The 18,046-nt window shown below is 39.4% G+C and overlaps 3 protein-coding genes across 3 annotated transcripts; 2 read left to right on the top strand and 1 right to left on the bottom strand.

Annotated features, from left to right (window-relative positions):
• Positions 1-448: 448 nt before the first annotated feature.
• Positions 449-2,109, bottom strand: fam43a (family with sequence similarity 43 member A). The gene has a single exon (XM_079245282.1). It carries the CDS (start codon positions 1,893-1,895, stop codon positions 855-857), a length of 1,041 nt encoding a protein of 346 aa, XP_079101408.1. The 5' UTR covers positions 1,896-2,109; the 3' UTR covers positions 449-854.
• A 1,267-nt stretch (positions 2,110-3,376) lies between these two features.
• Positions 3,377-9,570, top strand: lsg1 (large 60S subunit nuclear export GTPase 1). The gene is made up of 14 exons (XM_079244547.1): positions 3,377-3,546; positions 3,777-3,903; positions 4,256-4,376; positions 4,458-4,544; positions 4,683-4,769; positions 4,867-4,927; positions 5,539-5,715; positions 5,868-6,224; positions 6,470-6,571; positions 6,678-6,812; positions 6,918-7,050; positions 7,145-7,224; positions 8,516-8,686; positions 8,831-9,570. Exons 1-14 carry the CDS (start codon positions 3,448-3,450, stop codon positions 9,008-9,010), a joined length of 1,917 nt encoding a protein of 638 aa, XP_079100673.1. The 5' UTR covers positions 3,377-3,447; the 3' UTR covers positions 9,011-9,570.
• A 991-nt stretch (positions 9,571-10,561) lies between these two features.
• Positions 10,562-17,505, top strand: tmem44 (transmembrane protein 44; the record flags this gene model as incomplete). Its single annotated transcript, XM_079245612.1, has 9 exons — positions 10,562-10,734; positions 10,818-10,944; positions 11,096-11,186; positions 11,358-11,539; positions 11,798-11,884; positions 11,971-12,141; positions 13,217-13,306; positions 13,392-13,532; positions 17,320-17,505. The coding sequence occupies 9 exons, from the start codon at positions 10,562-10,564 to the stop codon at positions 17,503-17,505; spliced, it is 1,248 nt and encodes a 415-aa protein (XP_079101738.1).
• Between the last annotated feature and the right edge of the window lie 541 nt (positions 17,506-18,046).

Below are 18,046 nucleotides of genomic sequence, written 5' to 3'. Positions count from 1 at the left end.
TTCTTTTTATTGATAATTCTATGAGGTTCACATATCAAATCACTTTTTTAATATTTTTTAAAAAACAACAATTAATTTATCTTGTTTTACAACTTCATACATAAAGGTATTTTTTTCTTTTGCACAGCAAAGATATGACACTTATGTTTCAGACAACATACTGACAAATATATGTACACAGTAAGTCGACACAACAGTGCAAAAGTTAAAAAAAAACAACAAAAAAAACAAAAAAAACAAAAAACAAACAAATAATCCGTCACAGAAGCGCCCTGAAAGGAAAAAAATAAAGGGGTGCTCATTGAGAGCAACTGAACCACTCAGGAACAAAACGTGCTTTGAAATCGGAATGCTGTTAAGTTTTATATATATATATATATATATATATATATATATATATATATATATATATATATATATATATATATATAATAAATCAATATGGGCACAATTCCGTAAAAAACGCTACTTCAAGTTTAAAAAAAAAAAAGAGAAAAAAACATTAGGTAAACAAGCTTGATGCTACAACAAATCCTCTTAAACTGAAGAGATGGAATTACTGCGGTGCGTCCTGAGGCGCACTGGGATTTTGTCGCTTCAAATGGCCATCTCTCAAATGTGCATGCATTTGTTTTTCAACCCTTTTCTGTGTTTGCATGAAGTATCATTCTGTAGTCTGGTTGGGTGTCTGGGCGCGCTATGTCACCCGGAGCCTCAAGTAATCTCTGGTTTCTCTCGGTTAGTCGTAGAGGCACAGATCAGACAAACAAGTAACTGAGGAAATGTTGTTTTGTGGAGACACTGTGGCTCAACAAAGGAATGGGTCAGATGTGCCCAGAAATGCCTACAGTCATTCAGGCTATTTCCACCACCTTAACCTGCTCTAGATCATTACTGAGCGGAGGGGGTTCCTGGTTGCTTTCTATGGATGATTCGCTCCCCGTGCTCTCCCCAGAGAGAAGTCTGGTGACTCTGAGGTCAGCCTTCAGAGTTTGAACGTCATTTCCTATGCTCATCTCCCCCAAGTCATTGATAATCTGACTCAACTCCTGTTTAGCGTTAGAAACACAATCACGATCCGTGTCCAAAATGTCCTCACACTCAAAGTGCATCGCTTTCTCCTCTTCCTCCTCCCCGACCAAGTCCTCTGTGATGGAGCCCAGCTTGGGCGCGCTCCGGCTGCGCTCCACCGGAGGTTTGTAGTAACACTGTCCGTTCAGGAGCTTCCTGAGAGGGACCAGCGGGATGGTCTGCTCCCCTATGAGCTGCTGCTGCTGGTGCCTGGCATCGTCTCTCCGTTTTAGTCTTTTGAACTCGGCCAGGGCTGTGGCCGACGTCTGGTACAACAGCAGCGCCATGGCTTTCGCCTTCTCTGGCTTGGACACCAGGACGGCGTGGCAGCGCAGCATCACGGCTTTGTGCTTCATCTCGTGCCTGTAAATCCAAGCAAAGATCTTGGGTAGCCGCGGATCGGCGACGCAGTAGGTTATCCGGTGCAGCAAGTACAAGTGTCCCGGCCTCCTGGCCTTGTCATCCACATGCACCATCCGGATACCCTGCGAGCTGATAGTCAGCCTCATCTTGGTGCCGTTCTTGCCCATCTCGCTTTTGCCCCAGATCTTGCTCACCGCAACGTCCGTGCAGCCGTCTCCTTTAGACTGGATCGTGGTGGCATTCCCCAGGTATAACACCGTGTACGTGGGGTCCTCGCTGGTTATCTTCACCTTTTTCCTCTTGGACTTGAACATGCTGCCCACCCTGTTGAGTGCGCTCTCAGGGCAGGACTTGGCGAAAGAGGTGAGCGCAGAGTAGTTCAGACTCACTGCATAGCCCTTCTGCTTGGACTGCTTCTCTTCCTCAATCAGATCGAACTTGTTCTTCTTCCAAGGCAGCATTTTATGGCTGTGTATACTCAACAGCAACACTGTGAGAGAAAGTTTAAAAAACAAAACAAAACAAAAAAACTTTTTATCACTAACTGCTAGATGCGTTTACTGCCTGTCAGGTCATTTATGAACTATTCTATGAGAGCCAAACGCAAAGACGCCGGACTTCATCTGTCAATCCGCTGAAGTGCTATTTCCATTGCAAATTGTTTCCTTGTGCGTGGCAGTGTGGTGCACAATCTGCTGTTCAACAATGAGCCTTACAGGTTATATACAAGGAGAAACCATTTCAGCGTGACTGCAGGGGGGGGGGGCTGAACCAATGTTTCTTTATCGTTTTCAAAGCGATTCCTCTGTATTAGACAATATTTATTGAACATTCAAATTATTTAAATGTAGCTACATGATTACAAAAAAACAAACAAACAAACAAACAAACACCTGCAGGCATAAACAGTGAATTGAAATGCACGTTAAATGAAACAAATAACAATTCATTTCAATAGTCATCTGGAAATATATTTTCACTTTTAGTGGTAACACAAGTTTCACAAAAATATGTTTAGACCTGTGTCACTATTGGACCACAAGACAAATGACAAATGTAAGAGACGTTCAGCTCATGTTATCCTAATACATAATCTGAAAAATCCGAATGATATATTTCCTTTTTAAATGTTCTTTTTTTTTTTATCTTAACCGTAATATTTAACAGTATCTTGTGTCAAAAAAAATTAGACTCCATCTCATATAAACAGTTTTGTTGGATAGAAATAAAAAAAAAAAATACATAAATTGAACTTTAGCAATGAATTCATCTAAACGAATAGACGTTAATCTTATATAATCACACATGTGAACTAACTCAAATTAGTTGTGTGGATGCCAAAATAAAGTCAGGTAAATCGCAAGGTTTTATTCCTACACTTGTTTTATTCTTTCTGCCCGAGCTGTGCGCGCGCCCATGATAAACAGTGCCACCTGGTGGCTGTCAGTTGAAGCACGTTGACTTCATCTCGTTTATTATGACGTTTGTGTCACGGTAGGAGCCGAACAATTGCAGACCGAACAATCTACATGAAAAAGACAAGAAACTTGTTTTGAAGATCACATTTCAGTCTACTTTAGATCATCAACAGCAGATGACCTGATTTGCATAAACTGTGAAGTCATGGCTTCACAGCCAAAGCTCAGGACCGTTTTTCATCACTGTCCTTGTTTCTTCACAGCACATTTAAAAGCTGGACAGGCATCTGAATGTACCAAAATTCTGTTAATTCGAGCTGACAAATCTGTCAGCAAATGTAGTTTATAACAAACTAGTAAATAATATAGTTTTTATTGGTTTAAATAGAATAACTTATCATTTTGAAAGTCGATATTCTATACTAGCAAACCTGTACTTTCTGTAATGTAATGTTCCGGATGTGCGTTTTGATTGATTTGTTCCACTTCCGGATTTTACGACTACATCCCGATCCACATGTAACTGAGTTGTTGTTGGCAGGAAAAGTTTAGTTTTCTATTTGTGGGGTGTTTTGTGGCTACGTCAAAGGGTGATATGGGAAAAAAGAAAGCAGGAGGTGGAGGAGGATTGGGCAGGGCGCTGATAAGGGAGAAACTGCACGGAAGCCGAGGAAATAAGAGGGGCGACTCGTGGGTATGACATGATCAAAACTAGCTTAATTCTAGTGTCAAATAAGGCGTAGAAGATAGTCGGTTGTGGTTTATTTTTTTTTTTTTTAGATATAGTAAGCACTGGGAAGTTCGGAAAATCACAAATACTTGTAATAAGTGTGATTCGCAGTTTGTTCCAGGCTACTGTTATGTTCACTGTAAAAACCCAGTTATGGTGTTATTAACGTGACAGCGTTTGTCTCCCACCTCCAGCTTCACACCAGTGAACTGAACGATGGCTATGACTGGGGGCGGCTGAACCTGCAGTCAGTGACTGAACAAAATTCTATGGATGACTTTTTAGCCACTGCTGAACTAGCAGGAACAGAGTTTGTTGCAGGTAAAAATAAACATGGAATTCATGTAACTTTTAATTGGTTGTTTTAATATTTTTATGGATGGTCTCACAGGAAAAAAATGCAAAATTTTCAACGGTCTTGGCATGGAACAGTGCAGCCAAAGCTCCCATGCATTTCTTTTTTGTGTCTCAATTAATACTGATTTAGTTTTTTATATAATGAAAATAATTAAGCTTGTAGTTAATTTAACATATGCATATGCACTTGGCTTCTCAAATGTGAATTTGATAAAAGCAGTTCTTTTGTTAGAAAATTGGTATTTGGAAAGCAGCAATGTGGAATCTGTGTTCTCAACTGTACAGCAACAATTAGATTTTTTTTTTGTTTGCTTAGAGAAACTCAACATCAAGTTTGTGCCAGCTGAAGCCAGAGCAGGCTTATTAACATCTGAGGAGAAAACCAGGTTGAAGAAGCTGCATGAAGACAACAAGCATTTCCTCAGAATACCTCGACGGTAAGTTGAATAGATTTAATTTATTTTACAACATTTCGATGCACTTTGCATGTAAAAGACTTGTCTTGTTTGTCTTCTCAGCCCCCAGTGGAATGAAAGCACCAGTCCTGACGAACTTCAGCTGGCTGAAAAAGACAGCTTCCTGCAGTGGAGACGAGAGCTTGCACAGTATGTTAAGGTCTTTGTCAAGTTAGCTGTGCAACTGAAAAGCTATCTACAGATTACCAAACTTAAATGTTTTCTTGAATATGGTTTATGATTAATCTGGATCTGTCAGTCGTGTAACTGCCAGTGTTATTTTCAAAGACTGGAGGAGGAACAGAAGTTAATTCTTACCCCATTTGAGAGGAACCTTGAATTCTGGAGACAGCTGTGGAGAGTGATCGAGAGGAGGTAGAGATAAAATACTGTGCTGTCATATTACAAGTACCTGTCATTTATTGTGAAATTATCTTTATGAGAAGGTTAACGCAAAATCATTGTTCTTCAGTGACATCATCGTACAGATTGTTGATGCCAGAAATCCTTTGCTGTTTAGATGTGTTGACCTGGTAAGTGTCTTATTTAATTTGTAGTTTTCTGACAAATGAAACAGAGTAGTGGCGCTGGTCCTCTGCATCGAGAGGAGCCAGTTGAGGTGGCTCGGGCATCAGGTCAGGTTGCCTCCCGAATGCCTACCTGGTGAGGCGTTCTGGGCACGTCCCTCCCGGAGGAGACCTAGGGAGACCCAGGACACGCTGGAGGGATTATATCTCTCGGTTGGCCTGGGAACACCTTGGGATCTCCACCCGCACATAGTTGGCAAATGAGGCTGGGGAGAGGGAAGTCTGGGCTTCCCTGCTTAAACTGCTGGCCCTGCGACCCGAGCCCGAATAAGCAGCAGATATTGGATGGAGCTAAAAGAAAACATTCTTTTGTAACACAATGACATAGGACTTCTCTAAGTTAGTTTTGTGTGTTCTTTGGTGCTCTGTCCATCTGTCTGCTGTCCACATAATTACATTGAAATGAGTAAAATGATAAGATAAAAGAAATGTATGGAATAAATATGAATTATTTGTCCATAAATGTTGCTCATTGCTTGATGAAGCGTTACATAAAATTGAGATTGACATTTTTGTTCAAAACTCTGTCATACGTTTCTTATGATGTTTGCAACCAGGAATCTTATGTGAAAGAGGTGTCACCGGATAAGGTGAACATGCTTCTGGTGAACAAGGCAGACCTGCTGACCAGAGAGCAGAGGCGAGTCTGGGCCAGATATTTTGAAAAAGAGGGACTAAGGGCAGTTTTCTGGTCTGCCATGGCTGAGAGCAACAGGCTGGATGCAGAGGAAAAGGTGAGGGGGTGAAGGCTTGAAGAACCATTCAATCAACCTTAAGTTGATTTGGGTCTCCTGGGACAGGTGGATACTGTCTGACTGTATAGTTTTAAAACTTTGTGCTGCAATTAAAACCCTGTTGCCATAATGTAAAATGTTTTTTCTTCCAGGGCATGGCAGTGGATGATCCGGAATGTGTAGGGAGTGATCCGGAGGAAGACGGATCACCATGTAATGAAGACTTTAGCCAGACAGGGGTCGATGGAGAGGAAACATTAGATGAGGAAATAACAGAAGAAGAGAAGGAAGGTGTAGAAGAAGAGCGGCATGATCAAGTGAGCGTTGATGAGGAAGACTGGCAGACATGCTCAGAGGGCGAGGAGGAAGCAGAAGGAGGGAACGCAGGCTCGTCCTGTGAATCCTTCCACAACTCCAGCCGACTGCTGCACAAAGATGAGCTGCTGAACATGTTTAAGGCTTCGCATAAAGGCTCCAGGTGTAAAGATGGACAGCTGACAGTGGGACTGGTGAGTAAAAACGCTTTGAGTGGTCAATATGACTGGACAAGCCCTATATAAGTACAAGTCCATTTATAAAACCACAGTGCATGCAGCGGTGAAGTCACTCTGTGAGTTTTCTGATTGTTTAATTTCTTCCTATAGATTCATGTAACACTGAAATGAGTTGATCCTGAGTGGCTTACCTCAGGAGTGCTACACTGTGGATGGTAATGAAAAGAAAAGACATGTTTCACTCTGTTTGGATTCAACAGGTTGGGTATCCCAATGTTGGAAAGAGCTCCACAATTAACACTATCTTAAGGAACAAGAAGGTGTCTGTTTCAGCCACTCCTGGACACACTAAGCACTTTCAGGTATAGCTCCACTTGTCAAACAAAGTGAAATCATACTTTCTTTTACTAAAACACTTGAAATGTTACAGTTTTTGTTTTCTTTTCCCCTTTTTGACATTTATCACAGACTCTCTACGTGGAGCCAGGCCTGTGTCTCTGTGACTGTCCAGGTCTAGTCATGCCCTCCTTTGTTTCTACCAAAGCTGAAATGATCTGCTCTGGGATTCTCCCCATTGACCAGATGCGAGATCATGTACCTGCGGTGTCTCTTATATCCTTTATGCAACAAAGAGCTGAAGTCTGCCAGTGTTTTTACACAGTTCTAAACAGCATCAGCAGTTTCTTTCAGTGCATTGGTCCTTAACAGATTTGTTACGTATGCCAGACAATCCCTCGCCATGTGTTAGAAGGAACATATGGTATCAACATAATACGACCACGTGAAGATGAAGACCCCGACAGGCCTCCAACCTCAGAGGAGCTGCTGATGGCATATGGATGTGAGGCTACCAGACATTTACTAAACCAATGTTTATTATAAGTATTTAGAAGAGTTGAACAAAGGAAGGTCTTCTTTCTTGTCTTGTGTTTCAGACATGAGGGGTTTTATGACATCGCACGGCCAGCCTGATCAGCCAAGATCAGCCCGGTACATCCTAAAGGATTATGTCAGTGTAAGTCTTAAAGCTGGGTCACTAATAAAAATTGTTTGTTATGTTGGTTACTTGGATTGCAGTAGGGAATGAGAATTTCACATCATCTGCGATGCATCATGGGACATTTTTGACATGTTGGCATCTACAGTAACTTCCCACTGGAGATGCCAACATCTTGTTTTGGTGACAATTTATATAAAAAACTTGTTAACATTTAACCATTTTGTTGTCCTCCCTAATTTTATATGCTAGGGAGGAGTTTATAGTTTCCAAACTCATCTTCTGTGTCAGGACTTACATCATAGCACAACATAGTGTGGCATCATCGGCAGTTGCAGGACCCCAAGCAGATCTGGTTCCCACACCGTGTTTACAAAACTTTATCACAATTCCATGAACTCTTCTTGGTACCACTATGACATCGGAAGCTTCATCAACAAGTGTGACAGAACTTAGGTAGCTGACCTCTTACCTGGTGATCAATCGAAAGTCTTTGCTCAACAAGAACCAAACATTCATTTAAGTGTCTTGAAAAATAAGTAGGGGATGGAAAATCGGTCACCGACTGAAGGTGCTGCAGCCTGCAGCGGACATTTCTGTCTGAAGATGATTTAGACTGTTTGAAGTGGGTAGCTACTAGGGGTGGGTAAATCAAATTGAAAATCTGGATTTTTTTTTTGCTTCATAATTTTAAAATTATGAAATTATCGATTTTTTTGTTAAGAAAATCGATTTATTTTTAAAATAAATAAAAATCCATTATAAATTGTTTCTCATTATTGTTTTTATTTTAGCAGTAGAATGGCATTTTAGCAGTAGAATGAAGATGTTGCTACTGTGCCATTTTTTCCTAATTGAAATGAATGAAAATGAAGTGTTAAAAATATGTGAACAAAAGGTGACTAAAATGAAGTAAACTTGTACTTGGGGAAAAAAAAAAAAATGCTGCAGATTTTTAGCATTCCTTCTTTGAGTAAAAACTTCTGCCGATAAGGAAACAACTAATGTAAAACGCAAAACAAGCAGCACAAAACTGCTTCAAGTTGTTTGTCCCAGCATTTATCTGCAGAAGTCAACACTAAAAGCTAATGTAATAGAGCAGTGCATGAGGACAAACCCAAAGTATTCTAAAGTTTCTTGTACTCGATTAGCTGAATGTCTCCACTGCTTCCTTTATTATGTTTGTCTTGTGTTTTTGTTCAATCAGCACATGTAGCTCTGTGCCCAAAAACGGACTTTCCCTCAGCGTCTGCGACGTTTACCTAACATCCTCTCCCTAACTCACAGCATGAATGTGTTCTCGTCGCAGGGCAAGCTTCTGTACTGCCATCCTCCCCCTCACATTAATGCTGAAGACTTCCAGCCAAAACACAAGAAGTTTGAGAATAGAGACTTGGACAACTTGGACCTCTCCACAGTAACTAACAAACAGAAAATCAAGAGAATTGAAAACGTTGTCGACAAGAACTTCTTCCACCAGGTAACGTACACCTGTCAATCTTTTATACATCTGAAGTAAGGAATCTTCTTCAGCATCATGAAATGTTTAAAAAAAACAAAACTGTAGCTGTGTTTACTCTGTGACTGAATTAAATCGCTCAGTTGTCGTTAACTTTTTTTGTAGGCGAACGTGCGGGCGCTGACGAGAGGAGTTCAGTCTGTGATGGGCTACAAGCCGGGCAACGGACCTATCGGCCCAGGAAACTCTCAGTCAGAGACCTCTGCTGGAAAACCCTGGAAAAAACACAGCAACAGGAATAAGAAGGAGAAATTGCGCAGACTTACAAAGCATCTGGATGGCTGATGATGTGAAATCTATGCTTTTTAAGTCAGATTATTTCAGATGGAGTAAAATATACCCCAAAGTGCAGTTCTAATGTGATTCCAAGGGAATTGATGGTGTTTCTGTAGGTAATCCTGTGAATATGGAGAGGTCTTGATCCACACTAATGAGTTGTCTGTCAAGTGCTGCACTGGTTTGGGGATTATTGATGCAAAGCATTCCATCAACCAGATCATCCATGTTACAGGACCTGGTGGGCTCAATATGTATGATGTGAGAAATGTATAAGCAATAGAAATAAAGTGAGAAGACGCAGGCTTCATTCTAAATTGAAATGACTGTATGATAGGCTTTATTTATCAACATGAAGTAATGATTTAAGCCAGCAAGCAAATAAAAACATGTTTTCATGTTGATGGGGAACTTCTTTAACATATTTTGTTGCATGCATAATACATCATAGTGGAAAGAGATCATTTCATGCTGAAAAATCTGAACCTTCAGAAAGTATACCATGGCAGGCTGGAAGTGGAAGCCTGTATATATTCTAAAGCTTATCTTGTATATTCTGAGAGTGCGATATGCCCATGTATCATTTACATCTGCATTGAATTAAATTGCTTCATTTTAAAGCATTGAGTTTTTCGAAATTACTCTTGAAGTTGCCCAAATTTTCACACTGTTGACATTGAGTACACAATGTTGGATTGTGTCTTTCTCCATCATTGCATCTATGACCTTATGTTTTTGTTGAACATTAGGGTATGTGTGTGATTATAGGCTTTGTACTATTTTTTTTTTTTTTTTTTTTTTTACATGGACTTGACTTTAGAAATAAAAATACAGTGTAGAGCTTTAGGAACTAAATGGCTACACACGTGCAAATAAATCAAACTTAATTCATGTGACTACAGTGACCTATGTGTCGGTATGCTTGATTGTGCATGAGATTTCAACACTAGGCATGCTGAGACGGCAATGCTGGTGATGGTGAGTATGACCATTTATTGATAAACAACCTAAACATGGGGTGCCCCAAGTCGGCCCCCGGGGGCCACTGTCTTACAGGTTTTTAGATGTATCCCTGTTCCAACCCTCTTGGTTTTCATTAAATCGATCCAACAGCCTATTAAGCTCTACACAATAACTGATTGATTTGAGTCAGGTGTGTTGGAGCAGGGATACGTGGGAAAAGCTGCAGGATGGTGGCCCTCTAGGACTGTAGCTGAAGGACACCCCTGACCTAAACCCTTGGACAAAAAAGCACAGAGTTGCAGGAGCGAGATATTTTATTAAGTTCAGGGGTTTTTGAGGAATGACCTCAATTTGGAGATGTTTTGGGATAAATAAAAATGAAGTATTAGCCGTCTCCGTGTGTGCAAAAGTATCGTATGTCATTGCCCTTGTACAAATGGTGGCTAGAGGCTGCCTCCCTTCACACAGGTGTATTTTAGCCCCTCCTCCGCAGGTTATTTCGCATCCCGCGTACGTCAGCTGCACCAGTCCGAGTTGGAGCATGTGATAACATTTTTTCTACAACTTCTCTAGTAATGTCAATACACCGCAAGTAAGATGGATAGCAGAAGAACGTTTTCAGATAGTCGCATAGAAGGCAACTCTGACAGCTTCCTGGTGCCTTTTTGGGTGGATTTGGTCTCCTGTTTCTCTCCCGACGCAGACAAACTTTGCGTCCCCGTTGAGCTCACTTTTCTGTCTGCGCTACTTTTATTGCTGTCTTGTCTTTTGTAAGTAAAGTATGATTCCGTATTTGTACAATGGGGTTTAATTAAGGTTCTCTGGCAGTAAAAGCAGAATAAATCTATCTAAGGGTGGCATGCCAGAGGTGCAAATTCCGAGGGGAATTTAATGGAGACAACGTCATAGTTTTCTACTGCTTCCTTGGTAACCTGTGCAGCACAGTGGGAGCCATTCTGTCCAAGCAGCTAGATATACAGGTAACGTCATTTTAATTATTATTATTATTATTATTATTATTATTATTATTATTATTATTATTATTATTAATAATAATAATAATAATAATAATGAAAAAATAAACTTCTTCATTTGTTCCACCCAGTAACCGTGTAAGTGTTACTGTTGTAGGTCTTCATGGCTGGCTTTGCTGCAGTGATGGATGCTGTCAACATTTGTATGTGCTGCCTTCCAGTTTTCCTGTGCTGGAACTCAACCACCCGTAAGTTAATAAAACATAATTTCAGGCTATTTTACAATTGTACAGTGTGAAAACAAAGTGCAGTATAGATGGGTAAGTCCTGGCTTCTAGCAGGCCAAACAGTTTAGGCAAAACAGAAGGAAAATCTATCAGATAACCACTCAAATGAACTGAGAATGTGTCCTTTCTCAGAAAGGAAGCGGAGAATGATGAGGAGGCGCAGAAGGCAGCATCTTCTGGCCATGGGTGTGTTGATGGTGGTTGCTGGAGGCTTTCTTAAGTCCAGAGTCCCTGATCCTCCAGCAGTGAGGCCTGTCAGAGGAAGGAGACTGCTACGAGTACTTCTCAAAGTGTCTAGCTGGAGCCCTTTAATGGTGTGGATATCCACACAAATGTTCATACATGTGGCTGATGTAATCATTGCTAGAACATCTTCGCATGCATTCATCTAAATTCTAGATTGTGTGCACACGGTATTGGCTTCAAACAAATTTATCAATGCTCACACCATGTTGAATACAATTAGACTGAATATCATCACTCTTCACTGTCAGGTTCTGTCTGGTTTCTATACACTGCAGATAATATAATATTATCATATCATATAATAATGAAACCCTGTTTAATTACAGGACAACAATGAAATCCTTGGTTATATACTTGGGCTGCTGTCCCTCATCATTGCCTGCACCTCCAGGTTTCCTGCACTTTGCAGGGCTGTAAGTGACAAACACACTGAGTCAGTGCCATGGAAAATCACATTTTACAATGTCAAATGACTTTTGTTGCCTTTTCTTCTTTTTAGAGGAGAGGCCAGAAGTTGAGCCGGACGAACATTTTCTCTAGGCTGCTATGCTCACTGTCTGGTGCCCTCTATACAGCAGCCATCCTCCTTAATGGTACCCAGTTTAAGTTTCTTATGAGAGTCATGCCATGGCTTCTGTCATCAATGAGCTGTGTTTCCCTGGATCTGCTTGTATCCTTGCGCACATTATGAAGAAAAGCTTAATGATCTATGGAAGATTTGGTGCTGAAACCAATACCAAATAGATTTAAATGTGTTGCTTTAATACAAAAAAATTGTACTAAGATGTGGTTTATTGACTTGTAACCCAACACTATCAGATTTTAGTCATCACCTGGTGCAAGAGAGCAACCAGGCAGCGGTCAATGATATTTTCTCCAGACCTGGAGAGTCTTTTAGGTGGCACAGATGTCCACGAAGATCCCATTGTCATAATAGGACAAAGAAAACAAGAAATACCTTCATCATCACAAACAAAAGTGAGTTTATTCTATTCTTGCTACTGGTATTTCTTTTTATGAAATCCTGCAAATGACTTTTCGTTTTGAATTTTAATATTTTTGCCATATTATCATTAATCGTGAACAATTTTGACCAAAAGGATTTTTTCTGGTTGGAAATGCTTGAACAAGTGGTAATAATGACGATACATGATTCATGTACTTTTCTTTGTTGGACCTTTTGATTAGTTGTTTGCAAAATTTACACTTTTAGACCAGACCTCCTGTCTGACAGTCTTGAAGGAATTCACACTGGACACCTGGAAGGACCAATTCAGTTATTCCCAACCTTTTTAGATGTATATTTGTTTAAAAGTTTAGTGCCGCTTATAGAATAGGCAACCCTTGATCGTCAACTACTGAGGCAAAACCTTGTGCTGCATCTTATTCACTCTGCTTCAAGATGTTAAAACTAGATCATATTAAGTAGCATGATTGTGGTGATAAATGTTGGAAAAACGTCAATCACTTTGTCAGGGAAAAAGACCTTCTTGTTTGTTTGCATTAATAAGAAATCATGAGTTGATTACTGAGAAAAGGTATGCATATGTCTTTGCTTGCCACTTCTGTAGTAAATCCAACAAAACCCAGAAATATTTGTATTGTTGTCCCTAATCTTTTGACTCATTTGTTAATTCCAACAACTAGAAAACTTTAATTAAACATTCTGGACTTGCCTGCATCTTATTTTTTATAGGATCTCTGTTAATAATAGCTTTACTGATGTCTTTGGTTGAATATTATAGTATTCAACTTTTTCCTCAAAGACAAAGAATGTGCAGAAGATGACTGAGATGGGCCACTACATGGATGTCAGTGTTCAGCCTGCAAGAAAAGTAAGCAAATACTCCAGTTCATAACAGCCATTTCTTGCTTAAAATAATTTTTTAAAATTCCCTTAATGTGCCTTTTCCCTTTTAGCAAAAGTATTTGAAAGAACTGGCATTGTCTGAAGAAAGTGCAGAGGATGGGCCTCTCCACAAGATGGTGCAAGTGATCAGAGTTGACAGCTGCTTATCCGATACATCCTATGACTCTTCATCTGACAGTTCTGATCTTGAGGTGGTAAATATGAACTGATCATGAGTAAACTAGCCAATTAGAGCAAAAATGCATACCTAAGTGGATCCAATGCAATACATATGTGAACTTCTCTGAGAGTCATTAACTATATCAAAGTAACACAGAAGTATTTAAGTTCTGCACAATGAGTGATTCGTTTGAGTCAGGTTTGCTGGAACAGGGATACATGGAAAACCTGCAGGATTGTAGAGAACCAGAGCTGAGCACCCCTGATTTAGGCTCATTTAGTTAGCAAAAAAGCTGCCATTGGTTCACAATGATTTAAACGCAAAATTACTCAGAAAATCTGTTTTGACCCTATTTTTCACAAGATCTGTCCTTTAGAGCCAGAAAAATGCTACATAGACATGTGAACAGCACAAAAAACACGATTTTCACTGGAGTTGGACTTGGAGTTTTTATGCCTGTTATCGATTCTCTCATCAGATGCTCTCCACAAGATGCACTTTTGATGAAATGCCACAAGGTGGTGACTGCACATGATTTAAAAAAAAAAAAAAAAAAAAAAAAAAGCATGACTACTGTAACAGTATAAAATGAATATCATGGGGTGTCTGAGTGCTGCGCCTTGGGACATGTTACCTCAGATGAACTGTTGTGATCATTTCTGTCTGATTCACTTTTGGCCTTTAACAAGCCCTGAAGTTAATCTAAGGGGAAAGTCAAGACTGATGCTGATTAATGTTTGACTAACTTGAGGGATTTGTTGTTGTTGTTTTTTTTTATGCAGTGGTGGTTTTTGTTTGGAGTGTTGAAAGAAAGAAGTAATCTTAGTTTATCTGTGCTGGTTTGCTGCATAATTTTCTCATTATCACTCAGTTATGCTTCATTAGAAGGGAATGGCACTCATTTACTGCATCTAAATAATCCAGCAATATAAAGAACTTATAAAGAACTTATATAAAGAATAAGATGAAGCCACGTGGGGGGTGTTTTTGTAGCTGAAATTCATGCCCCTTGCTTTTCACATGTGACTCTGGGGGGAAGTAAGTCAGAAGACAACTGAGAGGTTCTTGCAGAAGAAAAACAGTCAGTGTGTTTTGGATGATGATGTGAACTCTATGAAGAGATTTGTGCATGTGGATAAAGGAACAAGGCAGGCCAGGGTTTTTCTATTTTAACTTTCCTCCACTGTGCAAAGTTGTGCCAAGAATCAAATATTGGCAACAAAGCAAAACCAGTCCTGTTCTAGACCATTGACATTTATAGAAATTCCCTTCTTTTGAAATGCATAGTTTAAGACTGCAAGGGGGAGTGAAATTACAAGCTTTTGCCTTTTCTGGCCTTGACACTGAGAAGCAAAAGAGAAACTCCCTTACTGCGCTGCTGTGGAAAGCCATTCCACGGAGGGGATGTCATTTAATCAGAAACAAAGGCAAATAGTGCAAGCGCAAACAATTGCTGGTTGAGACCGTTGACCACACAGGAAGGGTCAAACAACTTGAATGCTCTCAGCTTATTTGGTGTTAAAGAAGTAAGAAGACTTTTAGCAGCTAAATAAAATGTGCAGTATTTGTTATATATGGTAAATAATACAGCTTCCTGGTACTAAACACTCCTTTTCAAATTAATATTGCCCAGCTTTCATAAGTTTGAGTTAGTTCTAGGACTACAGTTCCCTTATATAACATGTTATGAGGGCAGCTCAAACCAAATGTGTGAATTCATACAAGCAACATTTGTGGATCAATATTCAACTGATAATATTTCTCTGTTCTCACTAATCTGGAACTGAATAATGTAAGTTCCAGTACTCTGCCCTCCCTTCCACTCTCTCCATTTGTTAAAATAAACAGAATTTTGTTACTTGGTGATACTTGGTGAAAAATTCGTTTCCTCACAAGCTGACTCTGTCTAATGTTTAACCTTCCACAAATGAAATGTGAGACTGATACTGTATAATTCGCTAGCAGTGTCTCTGTTATCTTAAAGCCCAGAGGTTACTTAACTGATAACCTGCTGCTAAGAACGAGAAGAAAGGGGCCACAGTTTCCACATCAAGTACAAATGTGTGTTGAAACGGAGCAGTTGCTGCAGCCAGCAGTTAAAAACTCTATTGTCCTGCGTTTCTTCTAAATTTCAGCTGGTTCTTGGCTGGGGTGAAGCGAGGGGTACAGTGATGGGTGGAATTGTTTAAGATTTGTCCTGTGGCTCAATTGTTCTGCTGTAAAGAATCTTTGATTAAAGACCAGCACTGGGCTGGGTCCGTCTGCTTAGGAAGTGTTGCAAAATGGTTGCCTTGTCTATAGGGGGCCAGTGCTACCCCCTGCTATTTTGGGAGATGTTTATGGTCTCTTGTGTGATGCCTGCAGCCCAGGAATTTAACTGTGTGTGAGAACAATTTGAAACCATTTGTGCTGTAAATCCTCAGTTGATACTCTTATATAGATCAACAAAATGGTACAATAAATCTTCAGGATTTACATCATTGCAACCATCTTGAAATTGGTAAAGATCAGGTCCTACAGAATATTTCATAGTTCTATTGTATTATTTTTATTTTTTACCAGATATTGAAATGTCCCTTGTGTTGTATTTGTTAATAAACTGAACAAATCACAGCTTCCTCTGAGATGCCAGTCAGTTTGGAGACAAACTTGTGAGGTTTTTAACCATACAATATATTGGAGTGTGTTTTCTTTTTAAAACAGTTACTGCCAAGTGTTTGTATGTGGATATGAGTGAACGAGGACTTATATGGCAGATGCTGTACATACTCCTGTCAATCCTTTCCCTCAGCTTCACTGATAAACTCAAAGCTGTCATGCAACACTTGAAAGACAAGATAATTAAAATCATGAAAATGCAGGTTATAAAGTTACTAATAAGGCATCATTTAATATTTTCTTCTTTTATATAATGTTTTTTAAATCATTTTTTCCCATTTATGTATTTATCATAACTTATTTTTTCATATTTTGTATTCAAATTTAGTCTTCATGGTCTTCAAAGACACAGTAGACCAGTAATGTTACTTGAAATTATGCATATTACTCAAATGCCGGAGTCCCTGGACTGTGAAGGTAGAATTGATAATTTAGAATTATATGATTTTGTTGCAAAGTAACTTCGAATAAAATGTTTGTACAAATAAAATATTTTAAATGTATATAATCTCCATCAAACAGTTATTGCTACATTTTATTAATTTTTATTGGCTTATTTTGAACAAAATGGAATAAGTTTCGGTTTTGCTTACTCTTCTCATGTTTCATAGTCATAAGATAATTTCATAATGTTGTGGTAAGAAGATGATCACTGAAGGAAATTTGTGTGGGCTGATGCATACTCAGGTTAAAAACAAAAAAGCAAGATGTGTATAGAGCTTGTGTATACACCTTGCATGTTGCACACCCAGCCATGTGTGTTTTGAAAGTCAAGTAGGAAATAAGTTGAAATAAATGCATTAAAAGGAAAGCGTCTTTGCTAAAACCTTTAGAGATAAACCCCAGCATGGTCTGGATGAGGTTCTATAGGTAGAGCTGAAACCTAATGCAATGTGGCCCAAACTACCAACACAGTGTGATCTTTTTAGGTTGCTACAAGAAAAAAAAATCTAAACGTTGTGAAATGTGTATCAGTCTGACTACAGAAAATCGGTTTATTTGAATTTATTCTCAAAACTTTACAAAATATGTATTTATACTCACAATCTTGAAACAACAAATCTTAAATTAGTTGCTATTCAGTACAATGCACATAAATGTAGTGGGCATGATGGTATGTAATGTAATGTAAACCTGTTGTAATTTTTTTCATTTTCCAGTGGGATTTCGGAGCAGCAATTTCACAATGGAGGAAACCAGCAACAAAACCACAAGAAGGGATTGAGTTCCCTCTCCAAGACTGGCCAACAAACCCCAAACCCTTAAGTATCTGTGTGCACTCGACTTCTAAACTCCCACAGAAAACTCTGTCAGCTGTGAATGAGGCGGGCTCTGTTCTAAGCTGAACTCTCCTGCAAACAGTTCTGCTGCTGTCCTTTACAAATTAATAAAACATGCAAACATAGATTGGTTATTGGTTTGTTTTATTGCAGTTTTACAACACTGTAGATCCAACTAACCAGAGATGGTAAAGTGATCTTGATGGGTTTTAGTATTATTTCAAGTAGATTGTACTGATTTATCTCTAAACATCTCTCCTCATGCAATTGCACAACATTGATTACACCAAGTATTAAGCCTTCTGAGAGGTCAGATTTTTTTTTGAAAGTTTACAGAAAAGACTTGTCCTAATAAAGCACTATTACTCCCCCTCCTGCTATTTAAGGTCATTGGGTCATATCCTGTATTTTCCTAGTTGTCCTATGTTATCTGGGCTGGACTGGGAAAAGGGATGACGGAGTAGATAAGCACCAGACTAGACGGCCAGGGTTTGTCCGTCTTCTCCATCATTCTGCAGACCTCTGTCTATCAAGTAGCTCTGAGGCTTTGTGGGATGATGCTGGAGCAACACAGAACATTCTTAACAAAAAGGTCTTCCTAAGGCCT

Source organism: Telmatherina bonti (assembly GCF_933228915.1).
Source record: "Telmatherina bonti genome assembly, chromosome: 8".
Taxonomy (NCBI): Eukaryota; Metazoa; Chordata; class Actinopteri; order Atheriniformes; family Telmatherinidae; genus Telmatherina; species Telmatherina bonti.
This window is presented reverse-complemented; position numbering and strand designations above follow the sequence as displayed.